General features: G+C 30.5%; 1 protein-coding gene across 7 annotated transcripts in view; it reads right to left on the bottom strand.

Moving 5' to 3' along the window:
- The window catches only part of LOC141399960 (uncharacterized), a 151,590-nt gene that overhangs the window by 52,845 nt on the left and 83,001 nt on the right, over positions 1-15,744 (bottom strand). For all 7 annotated transcript variants that reach the window (XM_073979340.1, XM_073979343.1, XM_073979338.1 and 4 more), the window contains exon 2: positions 9,327-11,475. In XM_073979340.1, coding sequence (XP_073835441.1) covers positions 9,327-11,049 — 1,723 coding nt within the window. In that variant the 5' untranslated portion in view covers positions 11,050-11,475. The remainder of the gene's footprint in view (positions 1-9,326; positions 11,476-15,744) is intronic.

Raw genomic sequence — 15,744 nt, 5'->3', positions numbered from 1 at the left:
CCTAGGCTGTTTGTTTTGTCCATCAGTCAAGTCAGTCAAGTCAAAAGGCGTAGAAACATAATATTGATAATATTTGAGTGACACATGCCAACCATGTATGTAGTGTGAACTACTCACAGCTTCAAGTCAACAAAACTCTATATGCTTAATACATATCATCTTTATATAGAAAAAATTATTAAGAGACAGACATCACACTATGGAATAAACAGTTTTGTGTTTTTTTAATTTATTTATAATCCCAACTTATCGTTTATGATTTCCGGGAAGAGGCAAAACAAATCTGTTTTATAGAATAGACTATGGGGAATTGATGCGGGGCTTATTGGAAGGAATATAATATATATTTAAAGAGGCATATAAAATTGTAATTAGCGATTAGGAAATTTGAATAATATACAAATGATATATGAACATGTATATTGAGAAAATATAAAATTTATTGAAAACATATATTAAATCCATAATTGAGAATTGTTAACCCTGTTTTTGTATAAATTAAAAAATTATAAGATACTGTATAATAAAGTCAATTATAAAAGAGTAAGCGGCTTTCGGAGACAATTACTACAAAGTAATTAAATTTCGGAGTCAATTACTACAAAGTAATTGAATTTCGGAGTCAATTACTACAAAGTAATTGAATTTCGGAGTCAATTACTGTAGAGTAATTGAATTTCGGAGTAAATTACTGTAAAGTAATTTACTCTCGGACTCAATTAATATAGCGTAATTGGTGTTCGGAGTCAATTACTATAAAGTAATTGGTGTTCGGAGTCGATTACTGTAAAGTAATTGACTTTCAGAGTCAATTACTATAGAGTAAATTACTTTCGGAGTCAATTACCATAGAGTAATTGACTTTCGAAGTCAATTACCATAGAGTAATTGACCTTCGGAGTCAATTACCATAGAGTAATTGACTTTCGAAGTCAATTACCATAGAGTAATTTACTTTCGGAGTCAATTACCATAGAGTAATTGACTTTCGAAGTCAATTACCATAAAGTAATTGACTTTCGGAGTCAATTACCATAGAGTAATTGACTTTCGGAGTCAATTACCGCACAATAATTGACTTTCTGACTTATTAACTATAGTTTAACTGAATTTCAGAATCAATTACAATATAGTGCTTCACTTCCGGAGTCAGCAACTATATAGTAATTTACTTTCGGAGTCAATTACTATACAATATCTCGGAATCGGAATCAATCAATATACACTAATTGACTTTTAAAGTCAATTACTATAGAGTAATTGATTTTCGGAGTCAAGTACTATACAATAACTGACTCTAGGAATCAATCAATATATAATAATTGACTCTTAAACTCAATTACTATAGAGTAAATTATTTTCGGAGTCAATTATTGATTTTTTTGATTTTTTAAGTCATTGTTTTTTGAAGACAACTACTATTGAGTAATTGACTAGTGAAGTCAATTACAATTGAGTAATGGATTTTTGAAGTCAATTACTATAGCCTAATTGATTTTTGGAGTCAATTACTATAGAGTAATAGACTTTCTGACTCAATTACTATATAATGCCCTACTTTCGGAGTCAACAACTATAGACTAATTGATTTTCGGAGTCAATTACTATAGAGTAATTGATTTACGGAGTCAATTGCGATACAATAATTGACTATAGGAGTCAATCAGTATACAATGATTGACTTTAGGAGTCAATTACTATATAATAATTGACTTTTGAAGTTAATTACTATTGAGCAAATAATTTATGAAGTCAATTACTATTGAGAAATTCATTTTTGAAGTCAATTACTATAGAGTAACAAACTTTCTGACTCAATTACTTTATAGTGCTTGACCTTCGGAGTCAACAATTATGGAGTAATTGATATTTGAAGTCAATTACTAAAGTAATAGACTTTCTGACTCAGTTACGAGATAACGCTTGATCTTCGGATTCAACAACTCTAGAGTCATTGATTTTTGAAGACAATTACTATAGAGTAATTGATTTTCTGACTCAATTACTATATAACGATTGACCTTCCGAGTCAATAACTATAGAGTAAATGATTTTTGAAGTCAATTACTATAGAGTAATTTATTTTCGGAGTCAATTACTATACAATAATTGACTTTTAAAGTCAATTACTATAGAGTCATTGATTTTTTAAGTCAACTATTACGGAGTAATTGTTTTTGGAAGACAATTACTACTGAGTAATTGCCTTTTGGAGTCAATTACAATTGAGTAATGGATTTTTGAAGTCAATTACTATAACCTAGTTGATTTTTGAAATCAATTACTAAAGAGTAATTGATTTGTGAAGTCAATTACTACAGAGTAATTGATTTTTGGAGTCAATTACAATAGAATAATTGATTTACAGAGTCAATTACTATACAATAATTGACTATAGGAGTCAATCAGTATACAATGATTGACTTTCGGAGTCAATTACTATATAATAATTGACTTTTGAAGTTAATTACTATTGAGCAATTAATTTATGAAGTCAATTACTATTGAGAAATTCATTTTTGAAGTCAATTACTATGGAGTAACAACCTTTCTGGCTCAATTACTATATAGTGCTTGACCTTCGGAGTCAACAATTATGGAGTAATTGATATTTGAAGTCAATTACTAAAGTAATAGACTTTCTGATTCAGTTACTATATAACGCTTGATCTTCGGAGTCAACAACTCTAGAGTCATCGATTTTTGAAGACAATTACTATAGAGTAATAGATTTTCTGACTCAATTACTATATAAAGATTGACCTTCCGAGTCAATAACTATAGAGTAATTGTTTTTCGAAGTCAATTACTATAGAATAATTGATTTTTGGAGTCAATTACTATACAATAATTGACTTTGAGAGTCATTTACTATAAAATAACTGACAATAATTGTCTTTTGAAGTCAATTACTATTGAGTAATAGACTTTCGAAGTCAATTACTATAGAATAATTGAGTTTTGATGCCAATTACTAGAGAGTTTCGGCTCAATTACTAGAGAGTAATTTACATTCGGAGTCATTTACTATGGAGTAATTGCTTTTCGGAGTCAACCTCTATACAATAATTGGCTTTTAAGTCAGTTACTATATAGTAATTGATTTTTGAAGTCAATTACTATAGAATAGTTCACTTGTATTTGATTTCTGGAGTCAATTACTATAGAGTGATTGATTTTCGGAATCAATTACTATAGAGTAACTTATTTTTGAAGTCAATTACTATAGATTAGTTAACTTGTAATTGATCTTTGGAGTCAATTACTAAAGAGTGATTGATTTTCGGAGTCAATTACGATAGAGAAATTTATTTTGAAGTCAATTACTATGGGGTAGTTAACATTCTAACTTAATTGCTGTATAGTTATTGACTTTAAAAATCAATTACTATACAATAATTGATTTTTAAAGCCAATTACTATAGAGTAATTGATTATTAAAGTAAACTACTGTAGAGTAATTGACTTTCTGACTAAATTACTATATAGTGATTGACTTTCGAAGTCGATTATTGTAGAGCAGTTGATTTTTGAAATCAATTAATATGGAGTAATAGACTTTTGAAGTCAATTACTATAGATTAATTGACTTCCCGACTCGATTACTATATAGTGATTGACATTCGGTGTCAATTACTATACAATACATGACTTTAAAAGTCAGTTAGAGTAAAGTAGTTGACTTTCATATACAATTACGACAAAGTAAATAACAATGGTGTAAATTACTTTTGGGGTCATTGCCAAACTAAGACATAGTCAAACGAGTACAGTTTCCGAAAATAAATGCAAAAATACAATTTAAGCTTAAATAATGTTACTCCAAATTGTTGATTTGAAAGTGCCTTCAAACCCAATTTTTGGGCTTTTTTACTGATTATGCCTTCGAATGTCCCTTTAATTTTCTGCTATGTTTCTCCTGCAGAAAATATTTTTAAAATCCCTACGAATAATTGAAATCAAATGGCAAAAACCATAATGACAACTTAGGTGGAATATCATTTAAAGGTAATCAGAGTTATTTCCTTGCAATGCACTGTATTCCCTGTCATGATGATGTTATGCTTGAACAAAGTCTAACCATTTGAGTTTAAATGTTGTAATAATTAGAGATTATTTAAATAACCCATTGATTATTATAATTTATATTTATGTATTTAGATTATAATTTTTTTTCTTTTGTCATCATTTGAAATGAGTTCAAAGTTTAGTCTTTGTTCAACAAATTGGAAACAAAGAAATGTTGAAAACAATAGTCGAGCCGGCAATGGCGATGGCGGCAGCTTGCTAGGCCATTAAGAGAGCGAGATAATAGAAAAATAATTACAACAAATGAACTACAAAAAGAGGGGTGTTGAAACTTTGTTCGCACAAGAAAAAAATAAAAATTAAATAAATATAAAATATAATAAATGTTAATATAACAAGTAACGTATAATGAAGTAAGATACATGTTGGGAAATAATTATTACTTTAAAATTTTATTTTTATTTTAAAGGGAAGATGAGAAGATTATTTACAGAAATTTGGAAATTTTTTAAAAAATAATACAATGAGGAAGTAGTATATACGTGGAATGACTTCATTTTTCTTCCATTCATTGATTGAAAAACAAGCAGAACTTGATCTTGAAAACAATAAGAATATTTAAAAATATTGTCAGGGGCCTAAAATTATCATTGTTTGGCGCAAACCCAATTGGACAATTCCACATTGAAAACAAATTTATTAACTGTTGGTTTCAGACCTTTTTAATTGAAAACAAATTAATACGATTTTTTTTTTTGGTGCAAAAAAGTTTTGAATTTATTTCTGATTGTTGTTTAGCTTTTATGAGAACTTGAAAACTTATTTTAACATTTTATTAAAGGCTTATTCTTTATCTGTTCTTCAAAATCTCTTCATTGAAAATACTTGAGCCTTGAATTTTTAATTTTAGTGTGGTTTGTCTGCTTTTAAAATAAATTCCCTTGTGATAACTTGTCTCCACGTCTATTTCAATTACATTAATAAATAAAAAATAATATTTAATACTAGAAAAATAGGTGATAAGCAGACTGATGCCTGATTAGATTAATTTCCTAAAAAAAAGACTGGTACTATTAACCTTCTGTGAAATGAAAGTAAAACAATAAAAAAACTCTTGGTTTTTATTGGCATAATCTTTATGATTTGTAGACACCAAAGTATTACCCTGACATAGTAACTAAGTTTTCTAAATAAATAGTACGGTAGAATTATGATAATGTAAGGTAGAGAAGAAATATGACCCAAGAGATCATAACTTGATTATATTTTCATACAAAATAATATATAATGCAAATATATGGTTAGTTTATATCATATAATATGGTCGTAGCTATAATATATATTTTTACATTATTCTTTCAAATAATGGTGACTGCAATCATATCCATATCATGGAGACAAAAAAAAAAAAGATTCCACCTATCTTTTTGGCATGACCCAAGAACTCGTTTAATCCTTCGAGGATGTTCGTGTTTAAATGTTTTTTTAGAATCCTATATTTTTAGTTTTTTTACACTATTTCAATTTACCACAATCCCACTGTACTTTCTTGTTTGTTGCACACAAAATATTAACCGTCGAATTTATAAATTATTTTTTTTATTTAAAATTTCCCCCCATAATATAACACCTTACCTTACAAGGCCAGCCAACAAGAACAACAAATAGTCGTACAAAAAATGTTCTTTATCAAGGTAACAATTTTTTGTTTGTTTTGTTTCTTGTTAATCAAAGTGATAATTTTTCATTCAAAGATTACGGGCCACTTACCTAAAAATAAACAAATAACAAGAAGAAAAATAAGAATTTAGTCAAAGAAATTTTTGAATATCATTCAATGAAATGTAAATAAGGTTAATCGATCAAATTAAATAGACAACAATGTGGCAAGGTTTGTTTGTTTTAAACATACAGAATACGATACAATGTACTATAATATGGCAAGGTTGAGAGAAAGAAAGAGAGAGGTGTGAGAAAGAAAAGAGGAAATCAGAGAAGATATGAAAAATGTAAATATTACATTCACAGGGAATTAGATGACATTCAGAGTCATCTACAAAGCGGAAAATGATTTTCTAAGTCAACTAACATAGACTAACTGACTTTCGGGGTCAAATATTATAGAGTAATTGACTTTCGGAATCAGTTATCATAGAATAGTTGGCATTGGAATTCAATTGAAAGTCAATTACTCTACTTTAATTGACTATAATTAAAGTAGAGTAATTGACTTTCAGAGTCAATTACTATAGAGTTTAGAGCAGTCAATTACTTTGGAGTAATTAACTTTCGGGGTAAATTAACATAAAGTATTCGACTTTCGGAGTCAATAACTAGAGAAATTGTCATTCGGAGTCAATTACCGTAGAGTAATTGACTTTCGGAGCCAATTAACATTAAGTAATTGATCTTCAGAACCTTAGAGTAATTGACTTTCAAGTCAATTAAATGGGAATAATTTACTTATGGAGTCAATTGCCTTATACCCCGGTTACACTTAACCGGATTAACCCAGTAGGTTTGGATTTCAAATGTCAATTCCATAGCGCAAACGTCAAATAAATCCTCTCGAAGTGGGTTAACCCGGCAAAAAACTCTAGTGTAATCGTACTAGTAGTGTAATTGATTTTCGGAGTCAATTAACATAAAGTAATTGACTTTCAGAAATAACTTATATTCAGTAGTTGGCATTGAATGTCAATTACCGTACCATAGAGTAATTGACTTTCTGAGTCAACTAACATCGAGTAATTGACTTTTGGAGTCAATTACCATGGGGTAATTGAGTTTCGGTGTTAATTATCATGAAGTAATTTACTCTCGGACTCAACTACTATAGAGTAATTGATTTTCGACGTCAATTTAGGTAGAGTAACTGACTTTCGAAATCAATTAACTTGTTATAATTGACTTTTGAAGTCAATTGCCATTAATTGACTTTCGGTGTCAATAACCAAAAAGTATTTGACTTTTGTAGCCAATTATCATGTAGTAAATGACTTTCGTAATCTATTAACATTTGATAAATGACTTTCTGAGTCATTTACCATAAAGTAATTGATTTCTGGAGTCAATTGCCTTGGAATAATTGACTTTTGGTGTCAATTACCATGGAGCCATTGACGTTCAGAATTAATCACCATGTGGTAATTGGCTTTCGGAGTCAATTACCGTAGATAAATTGATTTTCGGAGTCAATTACCATGGACTAATTGACTTTAGAAGTCAATTGAAATGAAAATATATTACCATAGTAATTTCGGTGTAATTTACCGTGGAGTAATTGACTTTCGCAGTCAATTACCATGAAGTAATTGACTTTCAGAGCATTTACCATGGAGTAATTTGGTTTCGGAGTGAATTACCTTACATTAATTGACCCGCAGAGTCAATTACTATGCAGTAGTTGACCAGCAGAGTCAATATCTATGAAGTAATTGACCACAGCTGAGCCAATTACTATGAAATAACTGACCAGCAGAGTGAATTACTATGAAGTAATTGATTTTCGAAGTCAATTACCTTGGAATGATTGATTTTCGGAGTCAATTACTTGAAGTTAATAGCTTTCAGATTTATCTTCTGTAGGGTAATTGTTTTTCAGAGTCAGTTACCGTAGAGTAATTGATTTTGGAGTCAATTACCCTTAAGTAATTAACATTCGGAAACAATTACATTGGAGTAATTGACTTTGGGAAACAATTACCTTGGAGCCACTGACTTTCGGAGTCAATTAGGTTAGAGTAATCAATTTCCATAGAGTAGTTTATCTTTGCAGTCAATTACGTAAAGTAATTAAATTTAAGAGTCAATTATGACAGAGTAATTGACTCTCGGAGTTAATTACCTTGAAATAATATACGTTTGGATCCAATTAGCTCGGTGTAATTGACTTCTCGGAGTCAATTACCGTAGACAATTTAATATTCGGAGCCAACTACCATGGAGTAATTGATTTTCGAAGCCAATTACCATGGAAATCAATTACCATAGTAATTTCGGAGTAATTTATCATGAAGTAATTGACTTTCGAAGTCAAAAACTATGGAGTAATTTACTTTCGGGTCAATTACTTTACATTAATTGACCAGCAGAGTCAATTCCTATGAAGTAAGTCAATTACCTTCAAATATTTGATTTTCGAAGTCAATTACTATGGAGTAAATAACTTTCGGATTGAACTCCTATAGAGTAATGGCCTTTCGGTGTCAATTACCATAGAATAATTGACTTTCAGAGTCAATTACCGTCAATTACTCTGACTTTCGGAGTCAATTGCCGTAAAGTAATTCACTTTCGGAGTCAATTACCATAAATTAACTCACTTTGGGAGACGATTACCGTAGAGTAATTGACTTTCGCAGACAATAACCTTGAAGTAAATTACTTTCGGAGTCAATTACCTTGAAGTAAATGACTTTCGGAGTCAATTACCTTGAAGTAAATGACATTCGCAGTCAATTGCCTTGGAGCAATTGACTTTCGGAGTCAATTACCTCAGATTAATTGACTTTCAAAGTCAAATACCGTAGAAGAATTGACTTTCGGAGTCAATTACCGCAGATTAATTGACTTTCGAGTGAATTACCGTAGAAGAATTGACTTTCGGAGTCAATTACGGTAGAGGAATTGACTTTCGGAGTGAATTGCCGTGACATTCGGAATCAATTACCATGAGATAATTGACTTTTGGAGTCAATTAATATGAAGCAATTGACTTTCGGAGTCCATGATCTTACATTACTTGACTTTCAGAGTCAGTTACCGTAGGGATGTTAACATTCGGAATCAATTAACGCAGATTAATTAACTTTCGGAGTGGTTTACGGTGGAAGAATTGACTTTCGAAGTCAATTATAGTAGAGTAATTGACTTTCGGAGTGAATTACCGTGGAGTAGGTGACTTTCGTAATCAATTAACATAAGATAATTTACTTTCGAAGTCAATTAACATGACGTAATTGATTTTCGGAGATAATTAACATGATGTAATTGAATTTCGTAGTCCATTATCTTACATTACTTGACTTTCAGAGTCAATTACCGCAGGGAAGTTGACTTTCAAACCCAATTACCGTAGATTTATTAACTTTCCAAGTCAATTCGTATAAATTAATTAAATTTTGAAATAAATTACTAAAAAGTAATTGACTTTCGAAATAATTTACTATAAAGTAATTCACTTTCATGTACAGATTAAAAAAAAAAAAAAACTTTGAACCAAATTGAAAATAACCTTGCCATTTTTTTTTTCAAATTCTAATTACAAATTACAAATGTATTGTTCTTTCAATTACCTCCCAGCATATTTTTGAATTTCTTCATAACTTTGGTCCAGCTAACACAGGACGACGCAGACATAGACGCTTTACGCAAATTGCAGGGATCATCTGGACAGGGGCCGCCGGCATTATCATCTTCATTACATTTGCCCACTTCTTCACTATCATCATCGGCTTTGGCTTCAGAGGCCACGGTAACGCCGCCTTCTTCATTCTTCAACAGGGTCTTCTTACAGCTATCAGTAGTAGTAGTAGTTGTGGAGGTGGTGGTAGACTTCTTAGCATAACTTAAATGACTATTCTTCTCTTTAGTATCACAGTGAGTTTCTAATGTGTTTTTGGATTTATTATTTGTGTGGGTGGTGGCGGGGGGATGTGGGGGATCATGAGTTTGTGGTTGCAGGGGTTGTAATTCTTCTTCATTAGCTTCCTGACATTCTTGGGTGGTGAATGTGCAATGACGTTTTTTGGTTGTTGTTGCGGTGGTGTCCGGCTTCGAACTACTTCTGCCCGTAAAGGCAGCTGGTGCTGAACTTGCCAATTCTTTGGCTGCCTTTTTCTTGGCTTTTTGCTTTTGTTTTAGCTCCTTGAGCTGTTGTTTGCGGGCATATTTTTCACGTAACTTGGGGCTACCAAATTCATCCAAATAATACATGCAATCTTGCAGGCCATCTTTTTTGTTTATCAATTTGGGATTGATGATGGGATCATCGGAAATATTCAGTAGGGGGAAATAGTAATTGCCATCTGTGGCCAATACCTGGCCTTTGAGTTTTTGAGTTTTCAAATCTTCAGGAGATTTTTCTGTCGATTTCTTTGAATCCGTTTCTTTGGGTTCCTCTTCTGCTACGGTTGGGATTTTTCCAGGATTTGGACTTACACACATTTGTAGGCCACTATCATCGGGATCATCATCATCTGCTGCATCATGCAGAGCGTGATTTTCCTCCCCATCCACCACATCATCATCATCTTCATCATCCAAATGCAAATCCTCAACTTCATCAATGCGATCCTCAACACCCAACCCTAAGGTGGTGGAGCTGTTGCAAGATTTATATTTAATTCGACGTGTGGCAGTATTGCCTGCACTCAAGGCCCCAAAACTGTGGGTACTACCCGAATAACCACTAGAGGATTCTGATTCCAAGGCATCCTCTGAGTATTTTGAATGGGAAAGATCTCCCGATGAATTGGCTCCGATTGATTCATTGCTCGATGATGAGCAATGAGTTGATTTCAACTGCTGCTGAGAACCCACGGCCGAATCACGGTCATTATCAATGCCACTGTCTTGTGACAACAGCTGACGATAGCCAGGTTGTTTAAGTTTTTGCAACTGGGATTTAGGATGTGCGGCGCCATGTAAGCTTAGACTGGCACTACGTTGGGTAATCGAAGACAAATCGTCTTTGCGTGCAGCAACACCCGTCAAAGAGACAAACGAAGAGCAAGGGGTATGGCCACCATCACCACCAACATCATTGTGACTACCGTTGCTGCTGCGACTGCTGCTGTTGGCACTGGTACTGGCTGCTACAACACAGGCGCTATCGGCCGATCCAGTGGATAGTTGCGAGGAAAAGCGTTCACTTTGTTGTAGGGGGATTTTAATGGGTCTACTACACAGAGCGTTGACGTTGTTAGCAGCGTTGGTTTTAGCGTTACCGTTGTTGCCTTTAGCCGTCGACGTTACTGTTAAGTGGGCGTTATTTTGTTCTATTGCTAATGTTGCCATCGGGTGTTCTTTTTTCCTTTTTTTCGTAATGTTTGTGGTGTTTCACTGAACGAATGAGTTTGTGATGTCCGTTTCTTGGTTACTTTTTTCGTCGTTTGTTAAAAATAACTTTTTTTGTATAAATTATTTATTTTGCTTTAGTTTGTTAGGTTTTTTTATTTTCTTGCTTTTTCTTTCGTTTAATTGGCTTAAACGATGTTAGGGTTTTTTAGTTTTTGTTCCGTTTTCTTCACTTTTCTGCTATGTTACAGTTGTTAGAAAATTTTTCACTGGTCTTGTTTTTATTTCACAATTCTTGAAAATGATTTTTTTTTTGTTTTCACTGGGTATTGATTTTTTCTTTAGATTAAGTCACATTGCTTAAAGCTATTTTCAAAACGAGCTTTTTGTGCAAAAAATATATTTTTTGTGAATTCTTCACAATATCTGAAATCAAAAATAAACATGAAGGATTAAATTTATTTTCACACTGAAATTTATTTTGTTCACATTTTATTTGGTGCTTGCAAGTGGTGGTTTCGCCGGAAAATGATGTGGAGAATTTTGAGATTTTTGGTAAGTTTTTAATTGTTTTTGTGATTTTTTTTTTTTGCAAATTTAAAATAGATGGAAAATAATGTTTTTTATTACAAAGGTTTTTTCTATTTTCATTTATTTATTTTTTAATATTTGTTAGTTTCTTTATTTTTATTTTTTATTTTGTTTATTTTTAATTTTTTGTTTTAGTTATTTTTAATTTTTTTATTTTTATTTATTTTTAATTTTTTTATTTTATTTATTTATTTTTTTGAATTTAATTTTTGTTTTTTTTTTTATTAATTAATCTTTGTTTTTGTTTTTTGTTTTATTAATTAATTTTATTTTTTTTCATTTATTATTTTGTTTTACTTTTTATTATTTTAATTGTATTATTTTTTTATTAATTTTCGATTGATTCTTGTTCTTAAAAAAATTAATAAAAATATTGTAGAAAGAAAACAATTCTCGCCAAAGTTTATATTGTCAAGAGACTTCATTAATTTATTTTTTTTTTTAATTTTTTATTTTATGGACTTTTATTTTTGTTGTTTGTAGTTTTTATATTTTTGTACTTTTTATTTTATTTATTTATTTTTAATACTTTTTTTTGTTATTTTTATATTATTTTTGTTTTATTTTTTATATATATTTCTTCCTTTAAACTCCTATAAGGAGCATAGGGCCACTTATTACTATTTTATTTTTTGTTTCAATTATTATTTTATTTTTTTAGTATTTCAATTGTATTATTTTTATTTATTTTTCAATATTAATTTTTGATTACTTGTTCTTACAAAAAAAAAAAAAAAAAATTAAATAAAAATTTTGTGGAATTTAACCTAAGAAAAATATTTCTCCTCAAGGTATATATTTTCTATAGATTGCTTTCATTAAATCCTGAAATTTGATACCCATATTGATTGGTTTTATTGAATAACCCTTGATTCTTGATAAGTCAGCTGAAAACTCAACATTATAATAACGCCACAAAATATTCCAAATTTTATTCTAGTGACCAGAATACGCACACTTTCAACAAATATCTCAGATAATCTCTAAATAAAATAATTTTTGAATATTAAAAAAAATTAAATGAAATTGTTTTAAAGTTTTTGTGGAATTTAGCCTAAGAAAATTACTTCTTGACTAGGTTTATATTTTCTAGAGATTGCTCTCATCAAATCCTGAAATCTGATACCCATATTGATGTGGTTTTACTATTTAACCCTTGATTCTTAATAAATCGGCTGAAATCTCAATATTGTCATAATGCCACAAAATATCCCAAATTTTATTCTGGGGGCTATATTATGCCCAATAAATATACATTCAAAAAGTTTTTTCAAATAATCTCTAATCCAAAACAGCAAATAAAGAATGTATCCTTTCTTTATAATTTTTCCTGGTTTTGTGGCAATGAAGAACATTTTTCGACAAGGTTTATAGTTTCTACAATTTTCTGTTATCAATAGCTTTGCTATGATACCCATATTGCTAGGGTTTTTTCATACTATCCTCATTCCGGTCAAATCGGTCGAAATCTCAAGTTTTACATAGTACTTGGAAAACACTACAATTTTATTAAATGAGCAAATATACAATAATTAAACAACTTTTTAATTAATTTTAGGCATATTACACATACTTAAAGGCAATTTGCTTCTGTTTAAACAATTTTATCTCTTTTTGTAAGTTTATCTTAGGTTTTCAGCAAATACTATTGAATATCTGAAAAGGTTTATATTTTTTAAACTTTGCTCTCATTAAATCCTTTATTTTGATACCCCTATTGCATGGGTTTTCTTGAAATATCCTCATTCCGAAAAAATCGGTTAAAATCTCAAATTTTACATATCACTCGAAAAATACTAAAATTTTTTAAAATGGCCAAAAACACACTAAATAAACAACTTTTTAAGGAATTTTAGGCATATTGCAGCCACTTATAGGCAATTTTCTACGGTTTTAAACAATTTTGCCCCTTTTGTAAGCTTATCTTAGGTTTTAAGCATATACTATTACATATCTGAAAAGGTTTATATTTTCTAAAATTTCCTCTTATCAATACCTTTAATATGACACCCATATAGCATGGGTTTGTTTATAATATATTCATTCCGGTCAAATCGGTCGAAATCTCGAGTTTTACATAGAACTTCAAAATTACTGCAATTTTATTAAACATCCAAATATACACCGTATAAACCACTTTTTATTAATTTTTTGGACAATTTTCACCTGCTCAAGGCAGTTTCACCTTTTCTGCAGGGGTGTCTTAGGTTTTAAGCAAATACTATTGAATTTCTGAAGAGGTTTATATTTCCCAAAGTTTGCTCTCATTAAATCCATTATTTTGATACCCATATTGCATGGGTTTTCTTGCAATATCCTTATTCCGATAGAATCGGTTGAAATCTCAAGTTTTATATAAAACTTGAAAAACACTAACATTTTATAAAATGGCCAAAAATACACTATATAAACAACTTTTTATTGATTTTAAGGCAGTTAACTCCTGCTTAAAGGCAATTTCCTTCTGTTTTGCACCTTTTATTAGCTTATCTTAGGTTTTAAGCGAATATTGTTGAATCTATGAAAAGGTTTATATTTTCTAAATGTTCCTGTCATTAAATCCTTTACTATGATACCCATATTGCAGGGGTTTTCCTATAATATCCTCATTCCGGTCAAATCGGTCGAAATCTCAAGTTTTTAATTTCGCTTAAAAACCTTCCAAATCTTAAAGAATAGCCAAAAATACAACAAATGGTAAAATTTTCAAACATTTAAAGGCAATATTTTGCCCGTTGAAGGACCTTTAACGCTTAGCCGTACCAATTTTTGGGGGTTTAAGACAACTTTATGTCATTTTCAAAAGGCTTTATATTTTCCAGAGATTATTCTCAACGAATTCTAAACTTTAACACCCATATTGCCGGGGTTTAGGTATATAACTCTTCATTCATAATGGATCGGTTAAAATCTCAAATTGTAAATATGGCTTAAAAACATAGCAAATCTTGTAGGATAGTCAAATATATAAAAAATAAAAAAAAACCTTTAGAAAAGTTAAAGCCTCATTGGCTTTTTAAATGAGAATTACCGCTTTTGATATGAAGCAAATATTAATGGTTTTTCCTAACGGTTTATATTTTCTATATTTTTTTCACATCAAATCCTAATTGTTGATACCCATATTGCATGGGTTTTGCTATATATTTGCTCATTCATAATGGATCGGTTGAAATCTCAAGTTTTTCATAATATTTTAGAAACACTTGAATATTGTTAAATGTTCACAAAAACTTTAAATAAACCAAATTTCAAGACTTTTTAAATATTATTACGCCGGTAGAAGAATTTTACACCTCGATAATCGTATCTTAGATCTTGAAATTAATATTGGCGTATTTTCGTTAAGGTTTATATTTTCTATAGTTTGTTCCCATGAAATCCTAAACTTTGATACCCATATTGCATGGGTTTCGCTATATATTTGCTCATTCATAATGGATCGGTTGAAATCTCAAGATTTTCATATTGTTACAAAAACACTTGAATATTGTTTAGTGGCCAAAATAATACCAAATTAACAAAATTCCACAATTTGTTAAAATAATATTACACCAGTTGCAGCAATTTTACTTTACGCCTTCCATAATCATATCTGAGGGTTTGAGGTGAATACTCCAGCATATTACTAAAGGTTTATATTTTTTATAGTTTGTTCACATCAAATCCTAAGTTTTAATACCCATATTGCCTAGGTTTTATTATATATTTGCTCATTCATAATGGATCGGTTGAAATTTCAAGTTGTTGTTATTGCTTAAAAAATGCCAAAATTGTGTAGTGCAACCAAATATGGGAATTATTATTCATTTTTTAACAATATTAGGGGAAAATTCTTCCAATAGTGGTGGGGTGGTTTTTTGCCTTCGCTTTTAAACCACCTGTAATTCTTTCAATATACCCCTCAGTGATGTTGGCGACATTTCCTGAGTATTTCAGCCTTGTAAAACTTCTCTACAAGTGGTGTCTTAGGACACGCCGTTCGGACTCGGCAATAAACAGTAGGTCCCATGTCATTGAGCTAATATGAATCGGGGTGCACTCATTGATATGAGAGAAGTCTCCCTTGTCCCATCTGGGATGTTTGTGGAACAATTATTATTC

This window comes from Musca autumnalis, unplaced genomic scaffold, assembly GCF_047663935.1.
Source record: "Musca autumnalis isolate F117 unplaced genomic scaffold, ASM4766393v1 scaffold_3, whole genome shotgun sequence".
Taxonomy (NCBI): domain Eukaryota; kingdom Metazoa; phylum Arthropoda; class Insecta; order Diptera; family Muscidae; genus Musca; species Musca autumnalis.
Note: the sequence above shows the minus strand (reverse complement) of the source record. Positions and strands in the feature narration are given on the sequence as shown.